The 18,172-nt window shown below is 35.0% G+C and overlaps 1 protein-coding gene across 6 annotated transcripts in view; it reads right to left on the reverse strand.

Annotated features, from left to right (window-relative positions):
- PCDH9 (protocadherin 9) overlaps positions 1 to 18,172 on the reverse strand; it is a 953,843-nt gene that overhangs the window by 934,067 nt on the left and 1,604 nt on the right. For all 6 annotated transcript variants that reach the window (XM_050766520.1, XM_050766517.1, XM_050766519.1 and 3 more), the window contains exon 2: positions 14,718 to 17,888. In XM_050766520.1, coding sequence (XP_050622477.1) covers positions 14,718 to 17,753 — 3,036 coding nt within the window. In that variant the 5' untranslated portion in view covers positions 17,754 to 17,888. The remainder of the gene's footprint in view (positions 1 to 14,717; positions 17,889 to 18,172) is intronic.

Consider the following 18,172-nt stretch of genomic DNA (forward strand, 5'->3'; position numbering starts at 1 on the left):
GATTTTATGTAGAAATCGGTTACTACAGACAGAGCAACTATCATGTGACTTCTATACCAACCTTTATTTAAATGCCTGTACCTTCCTAAGCTTAATATATCCTGTTGCTTCGTTCTAAATTAGTTTACCAAACTGTCCATATTTTCATAGTATTAAAAAGTGATTTATGTATAGTTTTTTGGTTGGTCATATCAATCCAATAATAATTTCTAAAATAATTATAATCAATAATATTTAATTAACAAGTGTTAATACACATTTTATTCCTGAGGTCTACATATTTTAGCAGGTTTCAATTTTGCAGTTCATTTAAATTACAGTAATTACTTGGTGATAGTTGCCTAAGCCTAAGCATCCACAGAACAGTTGAAAAGATCCTTTTAGAGTTAGGCCCCAGCTTGATGGTTATCACAGAAGTCTAATTGCAATTAAAATAGTACGTTTTCTGGCAATAAAGATTTATCTCTTAAAATCTGTTTGTACAAGAATGTGCAGGTGAGGCATTATATGCATTATTTTTTAAAATGTAAATTTTTGGCTTAAATATGATTTTGAAATTGGGGGATGACCTGCCTATACAAACATTTATCCATATGTAAGTTAGTGTTTTAGAAATAATTGAGTTAAAAAAAACATAGTCTGGGACGGGCGCGGTGGCTCAAGCCTGTAATCCCAGCACTTTGGGAGGCCGAGACGGGCGGATCACGAGGTCAGGAGATCAAGACCATCCTGGCTAACATGGTGAAACCCCGTCTCTACTAAAAAATACAAAAATCTAGCCGGGCGAGGTGGCGGGCGCCTGTAATCCCAGCTACTCGGGAGGCTGAGGCAGGAGAATGGCGTAAACCCGGGAGGCAAAGCTTGCAGTGAGCTGAGATCCGGCCACTGCGCTCCAGCCTGTGCGACAGAGTGAGACTCCGTCTCAAAAAAAAAACAAAAACAAACAAACAAACAAAAAAAAACATAGTCTGTCTTGCCTGTAATGTAAAGCCCAATTATGACATTTTCCTCTATGATGAAAGAAGACCAAATTTTCAGGATATGTATGTTTCTCAATTTAGGAAAACACATATATATATAAAATAAAGGTCTCTGTTTTCAACATTTATATCATTGCATTAGTTCCACGAAGTATTGTGATAAATATTCATAAGAAAATGGACTTGCCAAAATTAGAACCATCTGGAGGCAAAAGCCAATGAAACCAAACATTTATTCCAGCCAGAGTTTAATATCTATGTTCCGTATCTATGTTAAACATGTCCTTTCAATGGACGGCTAAAACATTTTTTCAAAATATCATAACTTGAAATACCCCTTTTCAAAATGGATACCTCTACAGGAGAAATTCCACTTTTAGAGAACCACTGTCTACTTTAGCTTGGGTTATTATTCAACATTATCAATGTGTGCCATTTTTTTTTAAGTAGTTTTTAATATAGCAAATATGCTAACCTCATGTAGTTAAAAAAATTAAGTTTTACTTGCTACTATATTTTATTAACACCTTTGCCTGTAGAAGGAGTGTGATTTTAAGAATGAAAAAGTACATTTCCCTCCAAATTAACCAAAGGATAAATTTAAACCTGGCATTCTTATAATTAGAGTAATAGATCTTACAATTTTACTACCCCATTGAAAGATCAAGTCTCCAGCAGTAGTTTAAAAAAATGTGAGAGAGACTTTAAAAAATATATTTCAGGGAAATGATGACATCTATTTAAAATTGAGAACGAACTCATAATTTTTTAACAAGGAAATTCCAAGGAAAAAAAGTATTGTGCTTAAAATTTAATGGAATATTTTAAAGCAAAGACAATTTTTTTGATCTTAAAAAAAATTTCCCATTGTCTAATGCTGTTCCTGGATCATAGCAGTTATTTATTAGATGTCTGTTGAGTAACAGAATTAATACAAAATTTAAAAAGCCTAGCTGTGTATCTATCCATGGATCATATGACAAGGTTTTTGGCAGCAGAAAATTTCACAGCTAAATGTCAGATACTTTTGAAAACATGCAAATTTAAAACTATAGAATATATTTCTGGAATAAGCATTGGTATCCATTAGGGAAAACAGAATATGGTTCAGTAGTCTAGTGATAAGTTTGGATATTATCTCGTTGTCAGACTTACCTCCAAATAAGTGTTCAGCAGGCAGAAAAATTTCTTCAGGGAATCCATAGGGAAAGATGTGAAAGGTACAGTCCGGGAAATACACGTCTTCATAGAATAAGTAGTTGTTCATTATCTGAACTGGAATATACATAGACTTTCTGAGACAGTTACCTGTATATTATAAAAGCTAATAGAAGGCCGGGCGCAGTGGCTCACGCCTGTAATTCCAGCACTTTGGGAGGCGAGGCGGGCAGATCACGAGGTCAGGAGATCGAGATTATCCTGGCCAACACGGTGAAACCCCATCTCTACTAAAAATATAAAAAATTAACCGGGCGTGGTGGCGGGCGCCTGTAGTCCCAGTTACTCAGGAGGCTGAGGCAGGAGAATGGCGGGAACCCGGGAGGCGGAGCTTGCGGTGAACTGAGATGGCGCCAGCCTGGGCGACTGAGCGAGACGCCGTCTCAAAAAAACAAACAAACAAAAAAATGCTAATAGAGAAACCACTGATATGAAAAACATAAAATGGTACCTTCATATAATATACATGTATATATACTTGACACCATGAGAATGCTAAATATTTCAAATAAAATAATGAATCCAAATCCTTAAAGCCTGATTTTAACCATTTAAAATGTGTTTAACATTTTGCCTGATTAGGTCCATGTCTGCCTATGTGGTGGGATTAAATACAATTTACCGAACATGTACTATACGACATGCTATAAACCTTGTAACAACCCTAAGAGGTCTGATATCCAAGATAATATCCACACTATTTCCCTTCCCTGTTCCGTATGCCAATGCTATAAAATGGATATCACATCTTAGCATAAAACAAGCAGAAGCCTAAAGAAAATCACACCAGTTTTCCAGGTTTTATGTGTTTGATTAAGCTTTCTAAGCACAAAGAATGAGTATTTTTATTTTAAGTTTGTTTTGTTTTAAATTATTTTCTTCTTATGAAACCATCTTCTTATATAAAACTAGAACTAAACCATAAGGCCAATCCAAAAACAATTGCATTGCACTGAGAGGGTGGTAAAGATCAACACGAAGTTATATATTTAATTTCTTCAATCAAAATCACAATAAAGTCAGTTGAAATTTGACTAGATCTACTTCTTACTTAGTTGATAAAGTTAACTGAACTAATAACAAATCTCCACTACATTCTGCTCCAAATACAAATCAGCAACTTTATTGTGATGGTTTCAGCTGTTCCAACAAAAGGAAATGATTTTGGCCCCAGGATATTATCAAAAGGTATTTTTGGGGTACTATCATAGTGTGTAATATTTTTATTTGTTGTGTCTCATTTATGTTATTATGTCACTCACATACTCAAACATTACAAACTTGTATATTCATACATGAAAAACTTACTTATAAAATGAGTATAGGTTAAATTAAGAAAAATTGTAAAAGCTGTTGGTTATTATGCTTCTAGCATAAATTTGATGAATCTCAGAAATATGATCCATATATTTTGAGGCATTTTAGCTAGTTTGATTACACCATGGATGCCATTACTTCAAAAGGGATGCTTTCCAGTCTATGGAATAATTGGAAGCAAGAACCAGCAGGTTTCAAATGATTCCAGCTGTGTTAAGTACTGACTGTGAAACAGATTCACTCTCTTATATGTGGTTTTGTAATAGGAGTGATGTATACGTGAAAATCCCAGATGGGTGGAGCTTCTGGGTAATCTATGGGGAAGTAAATTCATTACAAACACTAAAAGAAACAGAATAATTTCAAAACATGACATGCAAATGAAATAGGTAAAATACTCAAAATGAAAGATGAAGCAATTATACAAATGTGAAACAACAGGGACTAAGATCAAAAACACATATGCTATATTGAGATACCGTTATGAAGATCAACTTTACAAAAGTCCTAAATAATCCGAAACCAGACAGTGTTCTAACACAAAAGCAGATTAACACAGGTGACTCGCGAAAAAGATATGATAGAACGCAGATTCAAGAAAACAACCAAAACAAAATCAAGAAAGCATTCACTAAATGAAGGTGTAAACCTCTGTCAATGGCAAGCTGGTATTCTTGGACAGGAGGTAACATTTTTTGAGTGTCTGACTATTGTGGGCCAGATATATATATATAGAGAGATATATATAGATATAGATATATATTCACTTAATCTCAGGACAACTTTATATGGATTTGGCATGATTACACCCATGATTGCAGACAAGGAAAGCAAGGACTAGTGCATTTAAATGATGTGCCCAGTGTCACACAGTCTTTATGTAGTAGTTCACCAAGTCAGTTTTTCTTACTCCAAATATCAAATTAGTTCTCTAGTCTCCATTTCTTCAGTCAGAAAAAGTATTAAATAGGCCAAATAATCCCAAAGGTTCATTGGAGACTTGAGAATGTGTAACTGTTCTGTGAGTTCTATTAGACGCCAAATTTATGTTTCTAAAATTAATATAGTAGCTAGACACTGCATTAATCACTATTCAGCTATTATTTTGCTTCTTTTTATAGAATTTATACTTGATTCTGGCATACTGTCTGGACGTTTCAAAAGTCTATTAAGAAAACTTTAATGTGATACTTTATTTTTCTTACCAACTTGTATCTCTATCAAGCACCTATCAAAGTACTTATATTGATAATTATGTTTAGTAGTAATAAATCAATGATCTAAGTACCAAAAGGTTTAAATAAAAGGTTGGGGTGAAGAGGCTTGGAAGTGAAGGAATCTGATCCTGTTTATTTGGCTCACCTCTTGCCTTCTCATTATGTCCTAATATGAAAAACCATGAGATTATGGGCAGACATAATGATATGTCCAAAATCACGAAGAAAATAGGACCCACAGACATCTCTAAGTGATGGAAGAATATATTTTGAACATGAATGATGACTTTCTCAAATGATTGTTGTAAAGATTAAATCAGTGGAAAATATTATATATATAAATTATAAATTCAAGATCACTGATTTTCAGGTTACATCAAAATTTACTGAATGCCTACTAAGTTCACTCTTTTCAGCACTGTTGTGGGTTCAGTGTTAGAAATACAAAGGTAAGTAAGACACAGTCTGTTACTTTGAGGAACTTTCTTATATTCTCTAAGATTATTATGCTTTAAGTAAAGGCACACCAGTATTTAGTTTTACTGAGTTGCCATTTGAGACCAAAAGATCATCAGGAACCAGGGCCATGTTAGGAACAATCCTAAAATACGCCAGGGTTGACACAGTATCAGCTGGAGAGGATGCACAGTCCCTGCAAATAACAGATGGTCCTGCAGGAATAGTTTAAACCCTGGGGAGTGTTGCTCCCAGTATCATACAGAAGTCAATGACCCTTAGCTAAAGCAGAATTTAATTGTCTAAAACAGAGACTTTAGGTGTCAAGAAGTTTTTACTTAATTATTATCATGTTTAAAAATCAATCAATGAAATCAACATATTTTGTTACCACTGCATGGCAGAAAATCTTACCATTTAAGACCAAGAATGAAAATTAATTTATGTCATACTAAAATATCCTAAAAACTGTGTCCATTTTTACTATGGTGTAATGCAATTTTGATACCTATTTAAATTTTGAGGCAAAAAATGATTATTTTTGTGTAAATTCTACCATCTCTTTTATGTTGGAAATTTGAATGGGTTGAGAATGCGTTGAAATATTATTAATCTATATAGCTAAATCTAACATTATTCCTTAACTTGGAAAAAGGCATCAGTAAGAAAAACTCAATTTAAAAAATAGCAAAGGAAAATATATTATCTGAGACCATAAGTCAGAATAAATATGAATTTACTATTTCTAGCAAGAAAGAACACGTCATAGATTTTATTTCACACTTTATGGTTGTCTTAAGCAAATATATAAGGAGAAGATTATGCAGAAATAATTTTACGTCACTTTAAAATCCATCAAGAAACTAAGAAGTCAGATGTATTAACAACATACATGAATACAGTCCACCTAGTGAATGACAAGAAATGGAGCAAAGAAAAGTAGCCAGTCCAGGTGTGTTCCCAGCTGACACACAGAAGGAAGGCTATTGTGATTCTAGACACCCAATGTGAAAATCGGTTCAATAACATGAATATATGACACAGGACGGCATCAACTCACAACTCAGAACTCACTCCATTTTGTCTCCATTTGTCGCTTGCACCTTCTACAAAAAGTTTCCTGCCGAATCCTATATAGCTGTGTATTTGAAAGTCCTCAGCATGCAGCTGCTATCACACAGAGGCACAGATTGGTTGCATCCACCAAATCCAAAAAACCACCAGAATTTTTCTTTCCAGAAAATGTCTACTATAGAACTACTATTGTCAGCAGAAGACATTCTCCTTCTATAAAAGATACAGCTTCATTTCATAAGTACTTCTGTGTTTCCATTCTTTTCTTTATTGAGGTTTGTTTAATGAGAAAAAAAAAACTAATTCGTTGAATTGCAATTGCCATTGTCTTGCACAAAACTGTTTTCTTTTCTAAATCAATCATCTATTATGACTCTCACAGGCCCCTGTGACTACTGTGGGCTGCATATGGATTACACACTTTTTCTAATAGGTGAAAATATAGGATTTATAAAATCATTTCAAAATATGCATGGCTCCTTGCTCTGATTTATATCTAACAGGGCTAGTCAAAGACATTAAGCATTAAAGAACTGCAAGAGATTTTACTGAACACCGTCATGAAGGTAAATATATTGAAATCCATGTATGTCTAGAACAAAATGCTGTGCTACAAATACACACCATATTTACAAACGCAGCAAAGATGAATTCTAAAAGTACAGTTTGAGAAATGATTCAATAGCAATTCCTATGAAGATGGAAGTATTCACTTAGTACCAGGCCTCTTCATTATGGTAATGCTATATAGTCTTATAGACACCTAGGGTGTTAATCTGATTTATGTTCAGAAGACAGTCTGCACACACAATTGAGAATTTCTTCTTAGGAGAAATGAAGGCCAGATCATGGGCATCAGAGATACCACAAGGAAGTACAAGCAAGCCGGCATCATCTATCTTGAATAATTAGAATCATCAAACAGCAAATCAGTCCAGTGTAAGGCATGTATTTGAGATTTTATTCTTTCAGTCACATCCAATGTTTCTGCATTTGGAAAAAATAGGCAAGACTAATTCCCTAGACTATAAATCACTCTAATGTGGAGGGAAATGTGTTAGCTAGTTGTATTACAAAGCCTTTACTTCATATTTAATAGGCACCTGCAATACCAGCATTATACAAAGCTCTCTACTTTGCAAATCTTTAAAACCCCACTTAATTTTCAGCACTGATTTCCTGCAATCTAAGAGCTTATGAAGGGTTCACTGTGTTCATACAGATCTATGCAAAATGTGCCAGAGCTTCCCGGTCTGTGATGGCATTCATTTGGAGGTGAATCCCAAATTTCTATCACTGGCATGCTTATTTCCGACTAAAATAAATATTCTCAGAATGAAAGCTGAAGATTAAGAAGACAAAAAAGGAGTCAAAGTAACTAGCACTGGGAGAGATATATGCAAATATCAGTTCAATGACAATTCTTCATACCATTTACAATAGAAGCTTAAAGACCCAAATACTCTGCAATCCATTAGCTCCTCAATATCCTGAAAGGGATTAGAGTGTTTCTTAATCAACTGCTAACAGGCTGAAAAGGCCCAGAGAGTGGATATTAACAAAGCAGTGTAATACTCAAATGCAGAGATGGTTGGATAGACAGACAAACTATAGAAGAATGTTAAAATACAAGATATCACACAAACATGATAAAATTGACCACATTTCCATTCTTTCCTATAGCCCACATGATTAAAAATCTATATAAATTACTTAGTGGTGAAGCTGTATGTAGCAGAGTCATTTCAAGGACAGATAAATTAATTTCATATATTTTCTCAAGGATCCGGAATAATTAGTATAAAATGAAGAAAGAATCAATCAAATATTCCTCAAAGACCTTGACTGTGTTTCTATATTTGCCATTATTAGCTGTACAGGTGGTCCCAAGCCCATCATTTTAAACGTGATATGTGCTTATGGCACTCTAATCAATCAAACTGTAAAAGATCAAGGGAAAATATTTTCATATGCCATTTAAATAATGAATAAATATGTGAAAACAGATCCCTAATGAATAACTTTGAGTTATTCATTCCTTATATTTATATGCTATGCCTCAGAAAATTCTACTGATTCTGTCACTATTCTTGTCTATCAGAGACAAACTGTCTATAGGACAAAAATATGAATGAGAAAGATTAAATATGGGTTGTTTTTCCAGTTTATTTCTGTATCACTCTTTACTGTTAAAAGAAGGACAGTTGTTTAACTTATTTAGGAATTTGAAAATTTAATGAGTCTTGACTTAACAGAAAAAAAAGAACATAAATCAAAAGCAAAATGTCAATCATGGTAATAAATCTTTTTTGTTCTATGTTTCTGATGACTGACAGCCCAATAGGTTTGTATCAAACAAAAGCAAAAAGCATGTATTCCTTTCTAAATGAAATGTTTGACAGATTTGACAGTTTTAAATAACAACCAATGAAATCTTAAACAACAGAGTGCATCTCCTATGTACATGAGAGATCCTATTTCTACATTTGTCTTTACTTCTGTAGTATAATGCAGATTTGGGGATTGCTGACTATGTCAAAGGCTATAAGACATTAGCATTATTACTTACAGAAGAGTCTGACTTCTGTGTCTCCATGAAACTTTAGAATAAGCCTCTTCCTGACTTGCATTTCCAAATTTTCAATAATACCTGGCCTGTGATTAGAGTCATATTTTAACAAATCTGATATAAATTTCAGGGTCCTTATATGTAATAAATTGTGGAAAAAATATTAAATGCTAAGTTGGGTGTCAAGAAGGCCAAACTTTTAAAAATCTGCATTAACTGATTTGTACTTTCCAACTCAGTGAAATATATAAGATATTAAATGATGTATTAATATTAGTAAGAGAGTAATTTCTAGTTATAATAAAGAATTACTTTCAAGAAGACACCAAACTGAATTCAAAGAAAGCTTGCACCAAGGATTTTAAGTCAAAGTAGTAAACAATCCACTGGATTTTCAGTTTTGTATTGTTTTTAACTATATACAAGCTAAGAGTTCACCTTTAACAAAATCAAACTGAGAAGTATTGTAAAAGAGCAATACAGACATCTGACTTGGCCCTGAAACCCTGTAAACACCCAGAGTGGTATAGCGGGACCAAAGCTACAACTGTAACTTTCAGCATTTAGTGGATTTCTGAATTCCCCCAACCAAAAAAACAAAAAAAATTAGATATAAAAACAATCTAAATAACACAACAAAAATTGTTGTGGAAATAAGATTATAGAAAACAAAATGATTTAATGGTGTCACTTTCATAACTCAGCACTGTAGTATAAAATTATGTAATATGAAAAAGGATGCATTACAATGCCATATCTAATATTATAAGTATAATTTATAGATATTTTACATACATCAATATGAAAATGAAACCTCAACGTTCAAAATAAATCATAGTTCATTATGAGAAAATTTGATTTTAGATTTGAGGCTTTTCCTTAAATCTAAATTCCCTCTGTTTTATAATTTCACATATTTTAAGTTAATATATGAAATCATAAGAAGAAAAAATGATAGCTTGCAATTATTTAAATAATAAGAATATGTTCACACCATAAGAATGTAACACGTTATTATAAGTACAGTATTTTCAAAGTAATTTCAATGATACCAAAGCCTGAACTGTTTCACCATAAGGATGACTGATCTGAAACTAAGGAGAACATTAATGTTCCTTGTTTCGATATCTAGAATTAATGGCAACAAAAAAATTATAATAATAAGAGAATAGAATATTGTCACCACATATATTATTTTCTCTATGTTATCAAATATTCAGGAATCAGCAGACATGTCTATGTTTAATACAATAGCAACTTTTCATTTTTATTCTCCTTAAGGTTATTAGCAATGGAATGCCAAAATGTATCTTGAATTTTATAGCTTAGGAATATCAAGATGGAAAGAAAAATGGTCAAATGTTCGTCTCACAAACCCAACTGGAAAGATAGTCAGTTTAAATGTATGGCCTATCCTCATTTCAAAAACCCGTGTCAATATCCAAGGGTTCTGGGTATCTTCTACCTCATAAGTATGAAAACTGACTTCATGACCATAGGGCATTTAGCCAAAGAGCCATAGCAATAAAAATCACAACTGATAACATTTTACAAATGATTCGCATTTGGGGGATCAATTGTCACCCGTGTCCAACTGTCACTATATATATCTATTCCAAAACTTAATAATTGAAAATATCTTAAAGTTTTTTGCTAGCCTCACATTAGTTAACATTTGCTCCCTTCACTTTCAATTGCATATTTTTCCTAGCTGTTCTAAATATCAATTCTATGACTGCCTTCTGCATTTTTACATAACATAATAACATTTCAGTAGTGGTTGTAGTAGATTATTCAAAAATGAAAAGTAATCACAAATGTAATATAGTATCTCTAAATGGTTTGGAATAGAAGAAATTCCCTTTACACGGTAAAAATTACATGTATACACTTAAGTACAGCATGCATACACATTTTCAGTGTATATATTCCTCAATATATAGACAAATATATATGAACAAATACTCTAGATTGTGAAAAGTCAGGATGTTTAAAGCTCTAAAATGAGTATTTCCTTTAGAAAATTAAATGACTGTTTACCCAGAACCACAGTCTAGTGCAACTCTTACAGACTGTTTTACTACTTGAAGAAGTTGTCGAATGTTAATGGGTGACTATTTCTTTTACTTTAACATTTTCATTTATCTTCCCTCTTCCCACCCCCGAAAAACCACACAGGGGCCAAGAAAATTAATTCCCCAAATGCTGTCAACTGGGTTGGGAAACAGTAATAAACAGCTTACTGTAAAGCCTCCAGCTACAATAAAACAGCTGTCAATAAGTGGGCTGAGAGTTGGGCTGTGCAAAAACAGGTTCTCTGGATATGATAATATGAGAGGGAAAGAAGCTGACACTTTCTGTTTCAATATGCTAAGGCAGTGGTTCTCAAAGTGTGGGCCCTGGACTAGCAGCATCAGTATCACCTAGGAACTTGTTAGCAATGTATATTTTCAGGCCTGACCTCAGTGGTACGAAATCAGAGCCTCTGGGGTAGAACCCAACAATACATGTTTTAAGTAGTGCTCCACATGATTCCCAGGCATTCCACAGGGAGAATCAGTATCAAATTTTAAAACAATATCCGTCAACAATACCGTTTTTCTTTTAGGCAAATATACCAATGAATTTTATCGTTTAAAGCCTTATTGGAATTGATAATGTTGTCGTTTTCATCCTCTTAACCGTTTGGCTGTGAACTTTGTTGTTGTTTTTTACAAATAAATACTAAGACATGGTCTTTTGCCAAAAAAAAAAAAAAAAAAAAAAAAAAAAAAAAAAAAAAAAGCTAAATTCTTAACCTATAAAGGCTAACAGCACTTCCAAAAATGTGTAAGAAATAATCTGTGAAAAATTTAGTGACACATGAAAGCTTTATAAAATAGAGTGAATGAGGAATATGATTTACAGTGTTTCCTACGTTCTTTTCAGGTTAACACAAGGGAAAACAGCAAGGGGAAAAAATATCAGACAATATGGGAATTGATGTACCACAAACAAATTCATGATGAAAACATCAGACGTTATGTTTTCGTTATACACACAGTTTAAATGAGTGAAATTTAAATGTGGTAAACTTTGACCCAAGAATCTTGCATTTTACCCACATATCAATCAATAGCATAAAATGAAAAGATGATGTGAGCAATAGTGCTCACACAACTAAAATCTTCACAGATTGTATTTTTAAAATAAATTCCTTAGAAAGTTTTTGTAGTAAGAAATGTTACTCTTTCAAAACGGTGTAGCTTCAGGAGCACATTTTATATAAAAGCCACTAGTTGAAAAAGATTTTACTTTTTAGTTTAACTAGAACAGCTGCAGATAGCAATCATACAGTTCAGTGAAAACAAATTTGTAAAGGGTAGTATATATTTGATGTTGTTCACTCATAGGAAATATGCTTCTTTTATCCTAAAAATGTACATATTACTCTGTATATCACTACTACTTCTCCACCGGCTTCTCTTTTCTGCAACATCACATTATTTCTTTTTCAGCATGAAAACTTTTAAAAGGTGTAAGCAAAGTCATTTTAATAGTTCTTTATCATAATAGTGAATTACCTAGTTTCATATGAACATTGGAATACCTATAGGAGAACTGCAAAGTGACACATGGTCACAAGGAATTTCTAAAATGCACTTTAGTACCAGTCAGAGAATTACTCAGTATCCCATTTGAAAGATTACATCATACAAACAAAGACTTTTATGACTGACTAAGCCTCAACAAAAGATCTTTTGCATACTTTGCTGAAATGCACTTAACATTTATGCCACTACACTATATATAGGTTCAACTTTTGGGAAGGTCAGAAAAAGTGGTTCTATACATCAATGCTACCAACACCACACATAGACAGAAAAAAAATATGATGCTGGAAGTATATCAGTACATTTCTTTGGAAAATAAATGTCAGACTTTACATGAAAAATTTTAAGTCATCATATTAGTTTCTCAACATAATTATGCATATCATAAAATACCATAAGTGTATTGTGAGTGACCTTTACAATAGAAGTAAATAATTTGAAAAATTTTCTTTCTGTTCATTAAAAGAGCAACTTTTTAATTAAACTCATTTAGTTTCATAAATTACTTTACTTATCATAGTTAACTATTTAACTTTTAAAAACCTTTACTAAGCCTGAACATTTTCTAAATTTTAAAACATCAACCTCTTTTCAAATGCTTACAAAGTTAACACAAAAATTAGTCGTTCCAACTTTGACTTATATGTAATCATCTCATAGTTTCCTTTAAAATTCTATACTGATTTAAGTCCTTTCTTCCTGTGTATTTAAGCTCTAAATATTTGTACTTTTAAAACGCTCTAATGTTTAATATACTGCCTTAAGAATGGAAATTTTAGTTGTATGGTAATATGTATTATACTTGATGTTCTGGGAGTATCTGTGTGACTCATTGTCAAAATTACTCTTATAAATATTTTATTACCATGAAGCCTTAAGTCATTCCAGAGCAATAAATGATAGTTGGTAACACCCTATTTCACCCCACCCTCAGAAAATGAAAACTCTTGATTCTCCAAAGACTAATCAATGATAACTGTCAATACTGTTCTGCAAATTAATTTTGCCTTACTTGATTTTCTAAAATCTATATGTTCCTTATTTATAAACAAGTACAGATGGGCCATCACCATAGGTGAACTCCATACCGACAAAGACAGAACTAGCATTATGAAATCCTAGAAAGTTGGTGTGCTGAGAGCTAATCACAAAAGAGCAAGCAAATGAACTTAAATGCTAGTTGCTCCAGAGCAACTATCATTAAATAAAAGGTATCTTTGGCTGTACTACCAGCTTGATCCTTCCCTCCCCCTTCTCCTTGCTACTGCGGGATTGGCACCTGGCCAGCACAAGCGACATGATACCCTAGTGCCATCTACAGGCTATTATCGATATTCAAATTTTGTGGCAACAGATAAGCCCCAGTGAAATAAATTAGACAGCGCTGCATTTAAATCTTTATTAACAAGGAATTATTAGACCTAAGGAAAACTAATTCTGGATTTTGTTGAAATATGAGTTTCTCAGCCTCTTAATCCCTCTTCATATGGCATATTTCACAGTTTAAAATGAGTTATGACAGATAACTTATGCATTACTAAGATGAGAGAATATTTACAATGGATTCATTCTTTTCTTTTTAAATCAGTTATATTAGGCAGCAAGCATTCTTTTTTTTTTTTTTTTTTTTTTTTTTTTTTGAAAGAGCATTTGGCCACTGTGGACACTAAAAATCTTTCTATTAAGTACCGAATCTCATATATTACAATAAAATAATTTGAAATCAAAGAGAAGACTTCCTATATGGCTTAGTTGCAATCTATCAATGATCATGTGCTTCATGGCTGATGTACATTTAATATTCTACTATCCTGTTTAGAGACTAAAAAAAAATTAACCCCTTTAGCAACCACAGCTCCAACATAATTGCAGTCACACCTTCAAAAGTCATTTAAAACTTGAGATTTGAAGGTGACTTTTTAGATCAAAGGGTAAGGTGAAAATCTTGAAGCAGTCAATTTGGAAACCCCAGGAGCAGAATGTGGCATATCAGGACAGGTTTTCTTCTTCAGCAAACATTATCTTGGGACATTTTGGAATAATTTTCTCTTTTCATCTTTTGCCATTTGAAGGAAACTGGGAGGTTAAAATATTCTCAGAACTCAGAAATCTCAAAGCTGTTCTAAAAATTCTTGACTGAGCCCCAGAGGAATAGAAAAGGGGTCAAGTTTTTTTTTACCTCTTTCTAACTAAGCTAAAGTTAGACCAAAACAACAGACACACTGGCACGTTAATACTGGTTGACTGGGCACTTGTATGCAGTACTTATAGACCAGTAAAAGTGCTCGTTTACCTGTCTCGTGTGTAAGGGGCCCTTTGTCTTGAAGCCTCCTTGGGAACTGCACTCTGAGGCACTGAAGTGATCTGAACTAGTGGAAGAGCGTTTAGAAAGGGTGTCACAACCCCCGACAAAGGTGTTGTCCAAAGGGAGTTCCTGAATCACATGATGCTTTTTCACGGAAACTGGAGTGTCTGGTTTGAGATGAAAAGCAGGCTGTGGAGAAGCAGATTTGTAGTGCTTGGCCAGGTCAGGACTGTTAGGCTTGAACGTTGTTGGAGGTGCCGGGCCCCAGTCAAATCTTCCTATACTTTGCTCCTCCAGTTCAGCCGGCAGGCTTATTGTCCCATTGATAGGTTCATGAACTGCATCATCGGGTTTGGACTCTTCGATAGTAACAAAGTTCAAAAGAGAGCTTTTGGGAGACTTCCTTTTCTTTCTTTTCTTTTTCTTGTTTTGTTTGTTCTCCTGGTTTGGGGACATCCATTCGGCACCTTGCTTGCTCCTCTGGGCTGCTTTGAACCTTGATGCATGGCGACAGCGCACCAGAACGGTGACGAAGATCACAACAATGACCACCATGGCACCGGCGATGATGGCAATCATGATGGTTAGATAGTCCTCATTTTGATAGGGTTGGCTACTATCCCCTATGTTCCTGTCCAACGGGGTCTCCATAGTCCTGCGGATCAAGTCATAGATATAGGAGGCATTTCCAGCAGTATCGTTAACATAAAGGAATACAAGCACAAGCGTGTGCAAAGACTTAGGGTACCCCAGGTCACTTATGTTGACCACCAAACGATGCAATCCCACATCAGTAGGTGCTGGTTTTTCTTCCAGAGTAATGTTACCTGTTACTGGATCAATCCGAAATAAGCCTTTGTTGTTTCCACTCACTATAGTATACTTTAGTTCGGCATTCATTCCAGTGTCAACATCCACTGCAAAAACTTCTGCTACCACGGAGCCAGGAATGGCTGAGAGGGGCACCAACTTAAAGGAAGTATTAGACGGTGGAGAAATGACAACTGGGCTGTTGTCATTGACATCCATGACGTTGATAGTTACTTTTGCAGTAGAGGAACGAGGTGGCTGTCCTCCATCAGTAGCTTTGACATCAAAAGTGTAGGAACTCTGCTGTTCTCTATCAAATGAGACATTTGACTTTATGACTCCAGAATAGGGATCCAACACAAAATTATCATTGTCATTTAGAATGGAAAGAGTCACAGCTTTATTCTCTCCAGCATCTGCATCTGTCACTGTGATTACCCCCACAGTACTATACTTTGGCAGATTCTCAGACACAAAAAATTGAAAATGATTATGAGTAAACTTGGGGCTATTGTCATTCTCATCCAGAACAGTAACTATCACAGCAGCTTGGCTTTGGAGGGGAGGGGTCCCATTGTCCCTCGCAGTTACTGTAAAAATGAATCGTTCTTGTTCTTCTCTGTCAAAGACTCTGGAGGCTGTCAAAACTCCTGTTTTTCGGTCCAAATCAAAGAAGGAGGCATTCGGTCCAAGCTGATAAACAATGTCTGCATTTTTCCCACTGTCTTCATCTGTGGCACTAATAGTTGTTAAGTATAACCCACGTCGGTTGTTTTCAGAAACTGACAGCTCAATTACAGGCTGGTTGAAAATTGGTGGGTTGTCATTTTCATCCTCAAGCTTAACCCTTACCAGGGCAGTCTGATTTAAACTGGGCTTCCCAGAATCAGAGGCAACAATTTTAAAGCTGAATTCTTTGGTGCCCTCATAGTCCAACAAAGAAGAGGTCTCTAACAAATATTGGTTGTCATATACTGCCTTCAAATGAAATGGGACCTCTCTTTCAATAAAACAGATCACTTTGCCATTCACATCTGTGTCCTTATCTGAAACTGTAATTAGGGCAATCTTTGTATTGACAGGATCTTTCTCAGATAAATACACGGTGCCATTGATGGGACTTATAATGTACCTGAGGTCTATATTAGGAGGGTTATCATTTACATCGGTGACATTGATGGTAACCGTTGCTCGAGCAGGAGTGGAGCTGCCATCACTAGCCAGCACTGTCACTTTGTGAATGGCTGTCTCCTCTCTATCTAAGGACCTCTGAACTGTAATCAGCCCAGTAGTATTATTTAAAGCAAAGAGTCTTTTGGTTGCAGGGGCGACCTGGGCACCAAAAATGTACCGGATTTCAGCATTACTGCCTATATCTGCATCAGTGGCATGGAGCTGAATTACAGAGGTACCTACAGGAGCATTCTCTGGAATATGCACCTCCACTTGACCCTCTTTAAACACTGGCCGGTTGTCATTTACATCACTTACTGTGACCTGCAGTATGGCCGTACTGGATTTCTGTGGAGTGCCTCCATCCTCTACTTTGATTTTCATCACATAGGTATCTTTCTGTTCTCTATCCAAGTTTTGCTGAACAATCAATTGTGGCCACTTCTCTCCCTCCGGAGTTTCCACGATATCCAGTCCAAAAACACTCTGCCCATTTAACAATTCATAATGCTGTACACCATTGAAGCCTGTGTCAGGATCTGTTGCTGATGGAATTGGAAAGCGGCTGTTGATCAAAGTGTTTTCTGGAATGGAAATATTGATGACAGGAGATGGAAACATGGGGGCATTATCATTGGTATCCTTGACAATTATTTTTATTTTGATCAGCCTGAAGAAGTCATTGGGGAGGATCACCACCTCAAGTTCAAAGAAACACTCATTCTCCTCAGCATATGAGGCACCAGCACAGAGTTTTTCTCTGTCTATTCTGTTGGAGGTTGTGAAAATTTCTCCAGTGCTGCTGGATACTTTCACCAAAGGGGCATCCCCAGCTTTAGAAACCAGTCTGTAGACAAGGCTGGCACTGGTCCCTGTGGCAGCATTGATGTGAGAAATGTTCAGATCCTTTGGTATGTTTCCTATGGGCACATTTTCAGGCAATTCCTCTCTAATAGTGTAAATAAGTTCTTGAGCTATTGCGGAATCCAGCCTTAAACAGGCAATCAGAGCAGCCAACAGGTAAAAATCCCTCAGGTCCATGATAATGTATTTATTTTCTTTTCCTGGATTTTAGGGTTTAAAGGTTTCCACTGAGGAATGATGCACAAATTGCAAGAGGAAGCGTGCATGGACTGGAGGATGCATTATATCTCATCACTTATTTGGAGACAGCCACTGTCAACACAATCGTATAGACAATATTATTCTTCAGTAAATAAAAACATACTGTCACAAAATATCACCACACATTTTCCCCTGCACATTAGTAAACATGGCAGTTTGCTCTGCCACTGTTTGCAAGTTTACTCTGTGGAGAAAAAAGCACTAAATATCTCCTGCTTGTTGCATTTGCCGGGAGGAAATAAAATTTTCTACTTTTGAATTAACGACAGCTGCTATTTTTACCTATATTCACGCACGTTGTTTTTCAGAATACTGTTTAATTCAAAACAAGCATT

Source organism: Macaca thibetana, chromosome 17 (genome assembly GCF_024542745.1).
Source record: "Macaca thibetana thibetana isolate TM-01 chromosome 17, ASM2454274v1, whole genome shotgun sequence".
Lineage (NCBI taxonomy): Eukaryota > Metazoa > Chordata > Mammalia > Primates > Cercopithecidae > Macaca > Macaca thibetana.